Genomic DNA, 15328 nt, shown 5'->3' with positions numbered 1-15328 from the left:
TTATTCACCACAATGTTATACCACTTGTATATCATCAGTTTGCCAAAAATCCTTTATTAAAATGATCACCAGTTTCTTGCAACAAGCAACATAGCAACAGGAAAAAGCCATACAACCACTTGAGCTAATTCCATCATTCAGTGAAATTATGACTGATCTGTATTCTAAATTCATCCATATTCTTACCATTGCTAACAAAAGTCCATCAATCCCACCTTTAAAATGTACTGCCTTTTGTGTGAGTGCCATACTTTTGCCAGTTTTGTGTAAAAGAAATCTATCACTATACCTCCTGGTATGGCTCTGAATTTAAGGTTATGTCTCCTTGTTTTATACTCCTTCCACTAGGGAAAAAAGCTTAACCTACATCAATTCCTTCCATAATCCAGAAATCAAAATCATACTATCCCTCAATCTTCTATAATGCAAGGAATACAAGCCTAGTTTGTATAAGAAGCATATAAACAGCAAGTGATAGACAGCTAAGCAAATCCACAACCAATGAATCATATCTAAGCTATGCAGTCCTGCCATATCTAGTCATGAATGAACATGGACAATTGAACAACTCACTGGAGGAGGAGGTAGCTCCACAAACATCCCAATCATTAAAAATGGGGATGCCTAAAACATCAGTGCCAAAGCTAATCCTGAAGCACTCACAACAACCTTCCGACAGAAGTGTCGAGTGAATGATCCATTTCTGCCTCCTCCAGTGAACTTCACCATCTCAATTGCCAGTCTTCAGCCTGTTCAGTTCACTCCATGTGACAGTGAGGAGCAGCTGGAAGAACTGGATAATGCGAAGTTTTGCACCCTGACGACATTCTGGCAATATTACCGAAGGCATGTATTTCAGAACTTGACTCTTTGCCAAGCTGCTCCAGTACAGCCACTACACTTGGATCTACCTACCAATGCAGAAAATGGCTCAGCTTTGTCACCAAAAGGCAGGTCAATATTACCTGGCCAAATACCAGTCCATAGTGTACTCTGTGTCATCATTATAGTGATGGAAGGTGTCATCAATAGTGCTATCAAGCAGCAATAAGCTGCTGAGTGACCCCCAGTTTGGGTTTCACTGGAGCTGGAGCCACATAGCTCCTGACCTCGTTGCAATTTTGGTTTAAGTATGAACAAAAGAGCTGAATTCCAGGGATGAGGTGAGAGTGTCAGCCCCTGACAGCATGGCAGCATTGGACTGAGCGTGCCGACAAGGAGCCCTAGCAGACGCTGGTGATTATCTTTGGAACAGTTCCAGAGAGGAGTCATGTCAGACTCAAATTTTAATTGCTTCACTCTCCACAGATGTTGTCAGGCCTGTTAAGTTTCTCCAATACTTTCTTTTTTTGTTATAACAAAATCAGTTCTTGTTTTTCATTTGCAGTAGTGTTTCTTTCATTTATTTACTGGATGTAGGTGTTGCTGGCCAGGCCAATATTTATTGCCCATCCCCATCCCACTAATTCCAACTATCACTGTGAGTGTCTGTTTGCAATGAGAAAGCTGTGCCATTTGCCCTTGCAACGTACAGAAAATTGTTTATCATCATCTTGCACTGAACTGTGATCTTTCAAGCAGGATACTGCCATTGACCTGTACTGTGAACTGATTCCATACTTGCCAGGTCTGATGGGAAAGTTTGTTGCTGACATTCCTGTGGAAGAGGATTTTCCTTCTTTCATGGCCTGGATCAGAACCTTTAGCCGAGTATTACTGAACTCTGTGGCCAGCTGCTCACTGAGCTGGGACATCGCCAGGACACAGGGCAACCAACTATATGCTTACAGCAAGTGAAATGCTGTCTAGCAGACCTCTACGTTTGGTGGTCAGACCTTCAAATCCAGAAGGTCCTACTGCACTTGAAATGTTCTCCATGCCCATCCCATAAGATTCACCATTCCACTCACATGTATAAATAATAAGCTGAAAATTATGAGATCATGGAAGTGACAATACCTAATACACTCGAGGCCATAATTAGGATCCAAAACCGAAGATCCTTCCATTAGCTTAGTTTGTCTCTCCATAAATGACGTCTGATCTGCTGAGTATTTCCAGCATTTTCTGTTTTGTTTTCATTAACCAATTGACAATGCCTAACATCATACACACAGAATAATGCACTTCTTTAGAAACCTGACGCTTTCTTGCAAATGTAGAGCTCCGATTTTGGATTTTATATTGATAGACAAAGAAAATATTTTTAAAATCTGTTTGAAATATTTGATGTCTGAGTTTGTACTTTCTTTTTGATAACGCATTCAATTAGTGTGTCCATGTGACTTGATGTAGCCTAACATAATGACGTGCGGTCTTACTGGCTTTAATCATTTGACTGTAACCATTTTCTTTCCCAGGTTGTTATGTTTTTCAGGAAAGATCAGATTACTGGATGTCGGAAGCTGCTTTAATCCATTTTTGAAGTTTGATGAATTTCTAGCTGTTGGTATTGACATTGTGCCTGCAGTGGAGGTACGTTATATAAATATACAAATAAACGGTATTGTAGAAATGAACGTGGGTTAGAATGAGCAATTATTTGGAAGAACAGGACCTGATTGGAGCAGACTAACGTAGATGTTCAAAAGATAGGGATTGATTTTGATCAACCAGTTGTCTTTTCTGCAGATCTGATTGATAGGGATAAGACAGTGGATGTTCATTAGCTGGATTTCAGAAAGATATTTGATCCTGTCCCAAAGAACCTAATTCACAACAAGAGTGCTCAGAGAGGATAGTGGTAAAGCATTAAGCTAAATTTACAGGCTGGAAAGTACACAGCCAAGACCGATGGCGTGCAGATAATTTTCAAAATGGAAGTGCTGGCTGTGAAGTTCCATACAGATTAGAGTCATAATTAATCTTGTCTATAAACCTTGGGAATCACAGAGAGGATAGAATCTGATCCAAGAGACTTAAATTAGTAGATCAGTGCAAAATGAGTGCTGTCGCAAATAATACTAATTACTCAATGTACAGTAATCCAAATGACACGCTAGGTCAATGAGCAGTAGTTTTGGTTGACATTCAGACAAAGGTAAAGCCTGTAATCCAAAGAATTATCTTGGCAGAGTTTCTGATTTGGCTATAATCAAATTGCTCTCATAATTGTAATAATTTTCTCAAGGTTTTTTTGCCCAAATTTCCATTCGAACTCTTATGCTTGTTACTAAACGCAAGATCTTCTTTATACCATGACAGCGTGTTATCAACATATTCTACAGTTGAAAATTTTCCTTTATGTTTAAGCACAGTAATCTTTTGCAATTTTATTAAATAAATCTGCATTTTTAATTCTTTCTATGACATGTTGAGTCCCATTTTAAATAACTGAAGATAATTTTATTGAACTTTGGTTACCCGTTTCGTAATGTACTTGATGTATAGTAACTCTTCCTTAGTAGATTATCTTGTAAAACTACTTAAAAATGCCTATAGCATCCATGCAGTAAAAAGAAAGGGTGTCATTTTTTAAGTGACCTTGTGATGATCTTTAAATGAATGCAATTAGTGGAAAGGACCATGGAATTCAATTCAGTCCAGAAATGCAGCCAGCATTGTGGGCAGGGCCAGCTACAAGTGAAATGTTTTTAAAGTAGGGCTAAAAGATTTTTTTTAAATGTAGTTTGTGCAGGATACAATTTGAGTTTGAAGTTCAACAATTTGAGTTTGAAGTTTGTCCATCCTTTATACTGATTCAGGTGATATTGAACGTGTATCCTGGCAGGAACATTCTTTTACAATTTTTTTGTAAATTTTGTACAATTTTCTTTTACAATTGGATCCAGACATTTTGATAGTCAAAGTTAGAAAGCAGCAGCATGGCTTTGAAACATCCTTTATAGTTGGGCATTACTCATTTCAAATGCTTGCTTCTGGATCAGATTATTTTCTTAAAAAAAGACAGAGGTTTGACATCATGGCTTTGGGGCCTTCCATTTGGTGTAATCTTTGTAAAACATCAATGAAACTTCCTCACATTTCACCTTCCCCACCCAACTTTGCATCGTCCACAAACTTGGAGGTTCTGTAATATATTTAATTCCCCTCTCTAAATTGTTAATATATATTATGACTAGCTGGGGTCCAAGCGTTGATCCCTGCGGTACCCTATCAGTCTCTGGCTGCACTCAGAAAATAACCTGTTTATTTCTAATGTCAGTTTCCTCTCTACCAGTTAGTTTTCTATCGATTTTCTGCCCCTAATCTCATACCTTTTCATTTTACATCCTATCGCTTGTGTGGGACCTTTTCAAATGCCTTCTGAAATTCCAAATAAATCACATCTACTGGTTCCGCTTTATCAACTTCACTAGTTTGATCCTCAAAAAGTTTGAGTAGATTTGTCTAGCACGATTTCCGTTTCGTATATCCATGCTGACTCTATCCAATCCTGTCACTATTTTCCGAGTATGCTATTAAATCTTTTGTAATAGACTCTAGTATTTTCCCAACAACACAGTAGTCAAACTAATTAGTCCATAATTCCTTGTTTTCTCTCTACCTCCCCTTTTAAATAAAGGGGTTACATTAGCACCTTCCAATCCATAGGAACTGTTCCCCTGTCTTGAAAGATGACCAACTGTATATCTAGGGTCACCTCTTTAAGTGCTGTGGAATGTATGTTATCAAGCTCCGGGGATTTATCGGCCCTCATTAAAGACTCGTATTCAAGACTGTAATAATAGAAGTAAATGGCTGACTTGTTAAAGAGCGCTTCATATCTGTTTGCGTAGCAGAGGTACAGGGCAAAATACTAGCAATAAAAGGAAGCTTAAACATCCATTAAGACAATGAACTTAATAGGTTTAAGCTAAGAAGAGCAATGATGCTATGGAATAATCTCCAGAACGTGATCATTTGCACCTCAGAATATTAAAAGAAGTGGGTAGGGAAGTTGCACAAGTGTCAACTAGAATTTTCCAGTTTCCTCCTGATGCAGAAATAGTAATTTGAGGTCGGAAATTTGAAAATTTAACTCCGTTTGGTTAACATGAAGGGCAGTAGAGAAATCGGGTAAGAGGCCCATCGGTTCATCATTTATTTTGAGAAGGTCGGTTCACTTCACACCAAATATTAATGACAACGCTACATCTCTTAGAATTAAATGTAATTTTATGACACAGGTTAGTAATTGGCTTGGAGGTAAAAGACAGGATTTAGGTATAATGGAGGTGTTTTCTGATTGGAGGGATGTAACAAGTTCCCCGAGAAACTCAGATTTTCACCACATATGTTAATGGAGACTAATGAATTGGATATATGTAAGTTTATAGTTCATCTGAATTTATGATGTACTGTAAATTATGTAGATTAGATTCACATTTTATTATCTTGGATTCCCCAGCATCTGCAGTTCCCATTATCTATGAAGTAAATGTCTCTTGTCTTTGTTGACATGGCCATATTTAGATTTAGAACTGGGATAGTAAAGGAGATGAACTTGGAAGGAGGAGGGGGTGGTGATACTAAGGCAGGCAATTTTTTTGAATTGAGGTGCACAAACAAAAAATTCAGTGTCCTTCAACTGTCAGGTAATTAAACAGTGGTAAACATACTCCATTCAAATGGCTATTTCCATTTTACTGAATTTCTATCAAATATGCTATGGGATTTTCTGTACTTTGTCTACTGTTTACAGTCATGATTACCAATTTATTTGGGCATTTTCAGGCTGAAACTGCACCATTCTCAGGGGCAAAAGCTAGCTCCAAATATTTTTAGATTGAAAATTTTGGAATAGTAACATTCTTCAATCTTAACTTGAGCACATTATTTATTTTATTTGCATTTACATTTCCCAGTAGTTCGGAATACGCAGCCAAATAAAGTTTGATGTTTCACCGTATACGTTTAAAGTGTCATAACACTTGGCATCTTTTGACAATCATTTCACAACTGCATGATCTCCATGTTTTATCTTGATGGTGTGGATCCTTGATATCTTTGTTCATAAGAAAATAATTTCCTACTTATTATCCTTTCGAAGAATCAGAATTTCAAGAACTTCAACTCTGCTTATCAACATATTTGATAATACATTCTGCAGAGATTACATTCAGAATATTAAAATATTCATGCATTGTGCTGTTACAATTAGAATAGTAACTGCAAGAAAAACACAAGCATCTTAATGGAATTTCACCCTGAAAATGCTTTGACTTGTTGACTTCAGAGTGTATATTTATTGGGTAATATGAAGAAATGCTGGGAATTTTTGACACTTGTTGACACCAAATGAATTGTAGCAGTTCAAGAAGGCAGTTCATCATCTTAAGGACAATTAAGTATTTGCAATAATTGCTGGTCCAACCAGTGAAGCTCACATCCCTGAAATTTTAAAAAATGCTAGCCAATCATCCCTGCATTGCATGAACAAATAAATTTTTTAAAATGTCCTCAGTCAGTTTCACCATACCAGGATTCAATCTCATGAACCTCTACTCTTTCAATGGCAAGTATGTCCTTTATTAGACAAAGGAACCAGCGCTGCACATAATAACCCAGTTGTGGTTTCATCAATGTTCTATACAAATGAAGCAATATTTATTTGCTGCTCTGCTCAAATCCTTTCACGATGAAAGCTAACATACTCTTTGCCTTCTGAATTGCTTGCAGAACTATCATTCTAGCTTCCTACCAAAGTGGATAACATCAGACTTATTCACAATGTATTACATCTGCTATGCACTTGCCCATCATCTCAGGCTGCAGAAATATCCTTGAAGCCTTTTTGCTTCTTCCCCACAACTCTCATGCCTACAGAGAGGCAGATGAAACCCACCCTTTAAAAATGATGCCAGCACTTTGTGTTTTCTGATTTGGGAGATGGACCAAATGATCCAGGAGGAATGAAGGTGACTGCTAATTCTTGAAGCAGGTTAGGCAAAACGCCTTCCGAGAGACTCCCGCAATCTGTTCAAAGTTTAAAGATAAAGACTGAAATATGAGACATTCTTCCTTTTTCCACCTACTCACTTCACTCACTTTTCTCATCCCATCCATGCCATCAAATACCTTCTACCTACCTCTCCATGACCCCAACATAGTACATGCCAACCTATACCCATCTACACATATCCCCTCCATGATGTCTCATACCTGCTATCTTGCCAGTGAACCCCACGATTCCTCATAGTCTCTATGTCAAATCAGCGAATCCATCTGCCCACCTGAACCATTCAGAGGGACTTGGGCAACTAGGGATGGGAAGTAGGCCATGTACTATAACGTAGGAACGTATCGTTGATGAAGTACTCCACAGCCAGGCGTGGACAACGATAGGGGCGGAAGTTGATATGCATCTTGTGGCACATAAGTGCCAGGCAATGACCATCCCCAGCAGGAGATGGAACTGACTTGAAACTATATGTAAGCATACCCCATGAATGAATTTTAAAAATATACTTTCTAAGCACAATCGTGCTACTTTTCATGATCCACGATAATGCTTTACCCACGCCAAAGGGAAGCTTACCTCCATCGAAGTTGTTCAGACCCTTGACTTTCTAAAAGAAATGGACTGAAAACAAACCTGCTTTTACCTCGTCTAATCTCCATACACAGGTACCACACTTCAGGGACTCAAAAAAACTCATTCTATTGGAGGCAGCTGAACATTTAAATGCCTGTAGAAACTTGTGTGAACAATGGACCACGCCCACAAAAATGGGAGATGAGGTGTTTGTGGTGGGACTTGGCATTTCCAACTTCTGGCATTTTCAGCACAGCACATTCTCCTTCACAGTGAACATCTGACCTGAATTTCTCCATTCGGTCAGACTATACTAAAATGTTAGTATAAAATATATATTGCAAACTGTGCCACATTACCTGAGAATTACATTGTATTGTGCCATGCCTTGGTAAGATTTTATGAACAATATCTAAGTTGCCATGAAATAATCTTCCAAATAATAATCTTTGTTTTTGTTTTTCAGAGTGTATACAAATGTGACTTCCTCAACCTTCAGCTGCAACAACCCCTCCAGCTTGCTCAAGATGCAATAGATGCCTTTCTCAAGCAGCTAAAAAATCCAATTGATTCTCTTCCAGGAGAGCTGTTTCATGTTGTTGTGTTTTCACTTTTGTTGTCTTACTTTCCTGCCCCTTACCAACGCTGGATCTGCTGTAAAAAAGCTCATGAACTTCTTGCACTCCATGGTCTACTTCTTATTATCACCCCTGATTCTTCTCACCAAAATCGCCATGCTTATATGATTAAGAGCTGGAAAACTGCCATTGAATCATTAGGATTCAAAAGGTACAAATATGTGAAGTTCTCCCACATGCATCTCTTAGCTTTTCGAAAAATTTCTCTGCAGACGACAAGTGACTTAGTCAGCAGAAATTATCCAGAGATGCTATTTATTCCACAGGATTTCAATCACGTAGATGAAGAGGAACACCCAGAGACCAGTTGCCAAGATAGATCAGAAATGGAAGATGACCAGATAGCTTACAGTTTCTTGGAGCTACCCGATGCCCCATATGACTCAGACTCTGGAGAGAGCCAAGCCAGCTCTATTCCATTCCATGAAATGGACGATCCAGTTTTGCTTTTAAGCTAACCTTGGACTTGTCATTTGCTACCAGAGCTGCTGTGTTGCCAAAATAATTCTGCTGCATTATAAAACTTGTATAGTATGCAAAATATGCAATACAGTTTGCACATAGATAATGTGAAAAGTTTACAAAGTGGAATACTCTTTCTATTATCTGTTAGAAGATGGAAGTGTTTGAGGGATAAACAAAACATACACCTGGTAATATACTTCAAAAGCCAGAACATCAGTGTAAATCAACAAAAGAAGCTGACTCTTTAAATGTCAAAGTAAATGTCTGATTCAGCAGTGTCTTTTTGTCAACTTTGAGAATTGGAAGTTATCCTAGTACCTTAAATTCAAAAGTTTTACAAGTGACCATGCCACTCTATTGATAATTGCAGGGGAAAAAAATAAAATTTTTACTAAACAATTAGTTAATAGAACTAAAAATTAGGAAAATGTATGCCAAAGCAAAAATGTATTTAAGATTTCAGACATAATGGGCATTTTCTGTATTTTATCTTTGTGTTTCTAAATTTCACTTAAATGATTGCATTGTTGCATGTTACCAACTAGTTTGCAGCCAGGACCTTGACTTGTATGGGATATCAATTCTGAAACAAGCGTTGTTTACCCCTAATTTTGTTGCTTGACAAATTTGAAAGGAAAAGGCAAGACAGACTTCTTTTAAGAAGTTACATTTGTGCTGGCTGCCTATAGTTAGGCTAAAATTCACACTAATTCTGTTTGTAACTTTGCAGTTAGTCTCTCAGAATTCAATGTTAAATTTTCTAGGCAAGCAACTTATTGTGTTCAGTTTTTGAACAAACTCGAATTGGTCTTTTTGAAAAGTATATGCCATCTTGTCCTTGTGATCTTTGGCTGATGATCTTTCAAGAAAGGAAAATCATTGTAGTGAGGAGAGTAATTAGCATCTGTTGTAAAGCTATGGTAAGTAAATTGAGGAACAAAGCAAGAACCTCTTTGCAAATTATATGCCACAAAAGAGAATGGTTGCCTGAAATTTGTGTGTTGTATACATCTGTGCATAGACAGTAGATTTTTCTTGTTAGTGTTCTCTTCTAGCATGTTAAACAGACAGGTAAATGCATGCATATTATCCTGTTATTAGCAGATATACTTGTCTGAAAAAAAATGCATTTATACAGTCAAAGGAAATGAAGCAAAAAGTGTGATTATTTTTCCTGATTGGATTATTAATGGAACATTTAAGCTGACAGTTGCCAGTGAAACCTAGAGAATATGATGGCTTTTTAAATGTTTATTGCAATTGTGCTGGAATGGATTACATTCAAATTTCAAACTTATATATGCAACGCTCTTTTTAACTAACCATATTTTATTTTAAAAAAGCAAAGTTTTGGCACTTCAAGACAATTGATCTTATGACATCACGATGCAAGGGAACTTAGATTCACATTGTAGTTTTTAGCTGTGGATATCTATTTCCCTCTCAGCTTGCGAAGAATCATCTACGTTTATACCATATATGTGACGGAGTGGATACACGTTCCAAAATTATAGTTACCTGCTTCAGAATAGCTTGTTTGCCTTTTCTGTATGAAGTACCATGACAAAATCATTTGATGCATGGAGCCTATACATGCAACCTTTCCAACCGGAACAATTTACTCGAAACTCATTCTCCAGCCCTTTTCTTGTATTCCCCTACATTTATCATTTCAAATACATAATCAGCTGACTTTAAAAGATTTATACATTTTGTAAAAGCCATTTATGATAAAAAGCATTCCATGCTCTCAGGACTCAATGAAGGCAGAAAAGTTCTAATTTATCCTCTTTGTTCTACTGGTGATAATTCAAATCGGTGGCCTTTGTACTAACTTTTGCAAAGGTTCCCATTAGCAATATCCTAATATTTCCTCAACTACATTTAGGTCCTGCCAGCAACCAGGACTGTTACCTGCTCAATATTGAAGTATATTCTTGTCCTATAGTAGGTATTCCAAGATCACATTTAAATAGGTACAATAAACTGCTGGTACTTTTAAAATGGATTTCGAATGAGATGACAATTGTGCAAAAGGCTATGGAAAGAATATGTTTTCCTGGAATTTCTAGTTTGCTGCCCCAAGTGTAAGGTAAAAAAATCAAATAGTGTTCAAAAGACGATTTTCACAATGCTGATAGTAGTAAGGAAAACAGTCTCCCTTTCTTTAATGGCTGAACCAAACAACGATTTTTAAAATTTCTTTCTAACTTCTTAGCGCTGAACTGTTGACTAGCTAAGCAGTGTGTAGCATCCTGAAGGACGGAATCGCACTCTGCTTTGCTGTGATGATTTGGGTCTTTCTTTTGAGCTATCCTACGCAAATTTTGAATTGATGCAGTTAAAATCATTTTTCTTGAAGGGTTCATTTGTAACATAACATATATTTAGTTCATTTGGTAACAGTATGTAATCATTAAATGCAATCACTTATATAACATGTCTGAAAATTGACCTTGAAGTACGTAGTATATTTTTCAATTTGCATGTTTGTAAGTGCCAAGCTACTGATCTCTACAACTGTTAAGCACATTAACAACACTAACTATGATAGATGTATGCATTTTTGCATGCTGTTTGTTTTTCAAAAGAATAAGATATTGTTGCTATTACCATCAGCTTAAACAAGTCCCAAAACCCATACATTCCAGTTTTTACAAGTGCACTGTATGTAAAGAAATTAAAATACTGTAGTTCATAAATAATGCAAAGATAATTCAATAACTAATTGATACTGAAAAATGTTTTAATATATCACACTCAATTTCAATTTCTGTTTTCACTCATTAATCATTTATGAATTTTATAAATGATCAAAGCCAGCAGGTGAGAACAAATTGAACAGGATTATGTGTTTACTTTTTAAAGCAAATATTTCAGTGGCAAATTTATAGATGCAGAAGAATGCCATGATTCCCTGTGGCCTAGATTTTTAAATAGGTTCATAGCATTTATATGGAGCTTTGATAATTGCAGCTACAGGGGGTTAAATCTGGTGGTAGATCAAAGCTATATATTTTGATCCCATTGAAATACAAGGATTTATCACATTTTCAAAAGTTTGCATTTCTTGTATACATAGTTTTAAGTTTAAGAAACACTAAACAAATAGTTAATAAGACAAGTATGTGGGTTAGATGTAGGCTTGATGTTTTTATATGATAAACTAAAAAAGTCTTTTTTATTCAAATCTTTCATAGCACAATTCTGCATAACAATTTCTGTAGTATAGATGTGCAAAAGATGAATATATTATTGAAACTTAAAAGGATGTTACTTGGCTCGGTATTTCAACATGCACAAGTATCCTGTTCACCAGCCACAGGTTAGCAGGTAAAGTGGCATTTCAGAAATGCCACTGTGTGGAATTGTGTTTCAATATTGCATTTTGTGAAAAGTTTTACCTCATAATGAGGTTTTGCACTTAAACCTTGTGATCTCGGTTACAACAATTTTGCTTTACATTTCAGCTGATACTCTATCTGCTCTGGTTTAGACTTTAATAGCTTAAATTGTTTTGATGTAGTTAATTTCTATAGTGTTAGAACAAAAACTTGGCATTCCAATGAAGATTTCAACATTTTTTTTTGTTTGCCATTCAGATTTATTCGAGTTGGTTTACTTATTTTTAAACTGTTCATGTTGTGAATATTCACCATTGTAGATGCCAAAGACTGAAATGGCATTTTGGTTGGGGGCCATTATAGTGTGATTAGCTCAGAGCTTAACAATTTGAAAAGTGTCAAATTGTATTAATACCTTTCTGATTTGGACAGGAAAAAAAACACCTTAATTTATTTTGAAAACAGTGATCTGAAAGTTTTTTATTTCAAAGAAATCCACATTTTCAGAAAGCAATTGCAAGTAACTATAAACTTTGTAAATATTTGTTCTCCTTAGATTTTGCATTATAGCAACAGCTAACTTATTAGAATTGGATTTGTTGAATTTTCATTTTATCTATTGACTTGAGAAAGATAAATAGGCTACTTAACAAGCAGTTATAAAAATCTTCATCTGAATTTACCAATTATAACTTCTTAGTTAACCTTCTTATAATAATGTTTAACAAAATGAAGAAAATATTCAAGTTGTGATTTCTGAAAAGTTGGCAAGTTAAAATTGTATCAGTAACCAAATTGAGAGTCTAATACAATATGATCAAACGTAAGCTCAATTCATGCCACCTAATATTGTTTAATTTGTATAATTTAAAAAAAGAAACTGTAAATTGTAATTTGACACTAACCTCCTGCCTTGGCATTAGTGCCCAAGTGTTGATTACCTGAATGGTATGGTTGATACTAATAAATATAAAAACCTTTAAACTTGTTTGCTGAGTTTATCATTTCTTTATTTGCATATTTCTACATCTGTATCGGTTGGACAAAGTGATAAAAAATTCAACTTATGCCAAATGGTACCTTTCTAGTTATTTCATCAATATCAGATCTTACTAAAATGAATGTGATCTGTATGTATGTATGTAAAATTCATTTTTCTTACTGCAAGTTCTTCAAACTATGCCTGTTGACAATGGTCACTTAATATGGTGAAACTGCATTGTAATATATCTGGTTTTCTGAGTGTCAGCTGTGTAGTTGCTAAAGCAATAAATTTTCATGGTACATTATTGTGCATTTTTCTGACTAAAATATAGTGTTGCACTATGTAGTACTTTTTAGCATGCAAACTACATATACTGACTATTCTGACGAGCTGAGAATTGATGATTTTTGTCTTTAAAAACGTGTCAAAATATACAGTTTTCATGACAGCTGTTATAACTCAGTAAAAGTGAAACATGAAAATTTAATCAGGCTTTGAAAGGATGTGATGAATCTCTGTTGGAAATCGTTTTTAATGTGCCAATCTTAGTTTGAGAAAATCGTTCCAATTTTGAAACAAAAAAGGATATCACTATTCAAACGGAAAGTTCTCTACTAGAGTATGACGGAACTTGCCCTGAAACTTGCATCATTTCTTTCCTGTTCACTTTGAAACATCTTCCAACGGTATTATTTAGTTCAGAATTTGTTTGTCGGAAATGGTTCCACAATATTTTGCTTTTATAACACCTTTCACAAAGTAAAGGTACTCCTAAATATCTTACTGCCATTAAGTAATTTTGGCCCATGTGACTGAATTTTACCTTGCCTAACGTGCCAGGACTAGGGGCCTTGTGAAAGCATGAGAAAACTGGTAGCTGGGGTTGTCCCACATGCTTTGCAATTTTACCTCCACTGTGTGACATCACAAGTAAGCCCTTTGCACAGGAGCCGGACTGACAGCTTCCAGTCAGACTGGAGAAATCCAAAGGAGGCTGCAGACTGAGGCTGGGTTGTGGCTCAGAGTTGAGGTTAGAATAGGGCTAAATGCCTCAGTGGGTTTGGGGTCTGTGGGCAGGTGGAGTTATCAGACACCTGAATGAGAGGGCCCCAAAGCTCTGGAATGAGCTACCTACACTTTTCTACCACTCTGCTATCTCCTTAATCACAGTCCTTAAAAATCTATTCCTTCGAGCTGACTTTCATCATCTTATTTCATGAAGCTATGATCCCCATAGAGGACAACAACTTTCAGAAAGAATTTAATTTCCCAGCAACCAGTGACAAATGGAAACACTAGTGCACAATTTCACATCTTGAGACTTTTACTGAAACAGACTAAAATGAACATATATTTAATATTACTTAATAGACAAATAATAAACCAAACTACAGGAAAAGTAATTCCCCATTGAGTAATAAGCTCAACCAAAATATTTTATGCAGCGATGCCAAAAGACATGAAGCCATGAAGATTCAATTCAAAGACTATCCTCATTTCAGGAGCTTTCCTACTACCAAGGCAAGTCTTTCTGTGTTATTTGAACATCATTCCACTCGGTCTTCTGAGTATTTCCACACTGACTTCTGGCAGCAAACCCCATAAATGCACAAGTTCCATCTCTTCCAAAAAATAACCAGTTCCCATTTTCATCCTGCCCACTGCTATCATTTAAAAAAATGTGTCTTCTACTTTTCATAGGAGCAGCTGTTTCCGTTACCCTCTCACTGGTTTCAATTTGTGCATAACTGATTAAAAAAAAAGATGCTCCTGTTTTGAGGCAAAATGTGAAAACTGGTTTTGATTCTCCAGAAGTTCCATTTAGAAATTATATGGGCCTGTGAAGAGAGGTTATAATTTAAGCCACTGTTCCCTTGAATTTAGGAGTATGAGAGAGAATGTCATTGAAAAATATGTGATTCTGAAGTGGTTTCATGGCCTAGACAATAAAAGATTGACTCCAGTGATCAGAGAATATAAAACATAGACCTACATTCTCAAGATAAGGGGTTGGTCACTTGGGAATGAGATGGGGAGAAATTATTTCATTCATTGTGTTGTCAGTTCTAGAATTCTGTTTTCCAACGGGTTGTGGGTGCACATATGTTGAATAAAATTAGGACTGGGGGCATTAGATTTTTTGTGTCTCAGAGAATCTGGAGATGTGTTGTGGGCACAGGAAAGTGCAGTTGAACCTCACAATCAGCCATGAATGACTGAGCAGATTTGATCGGCCACTTGATCTACTCTTATTTCTTGTGTTCTGTCTCCAGCGACATCACTCCCCATTCAGAACATTCTGCACCACAGTAACAATTTTTCTACAACACAATTAAAATTGTAAACATTTTAACAATTAATTTACTACATGCAGTGCAGGTACTTTTCCCTTCTGTGAGAGTTCACTATTAAATATTTG

General features: G+C 36.4%; 1 protein-coding gene across 1 annotated transcript in view; it reads left to right on the top strand.

The window, feature by feature from the left end:
• The window catches only part of bmt2 (base methyltransferase of 25S rRNA 2 homolog), a 91607-nt gene extending 78422 nt beyond the window's left edge, over positions 1 to 13185 (top strand). The window contains exons 4-5 of the mRNA XM_048549446.2: positions 2361 to 2475; positions 7944 to 13185. Coding sequence (XP_048405403.2) covers positions 2361 to 2475; positions 7944 to 8573 — 745 coding nt within the window. The 3' untranslated portion in view covers positions 8574 to 13185. The remainder of the gene's footprint in view (positions 1 to 2360; positions 2476 to 7943) is intronic.
• Positions 13186 to 15328: the final 2143 nt, after the last annotated feature.

The sequence above is a fragment of the Stegostoma tigrinum genome, chromosome 18, assembly GCF_030684315.1.
Source record: "Stegostoma tigrinum isolate sSteTig4 chromosome 18, sSteTig4.hap1, whole genome shotgun sequence".
In the NCBI taxonomy this organism is placed as follows: Eukaryota; Metazoa; Chordata; class Chondrichthyes; order Orectolobiformes; family Stegostomatidae; genus Stegostoma; species Stegostoma tigrinum.
The sequence above is the reverse complement of the archived record's forward strand: the minus strand, read 5'-3'. Positions and strand labels throughout refer to the sequence as shown.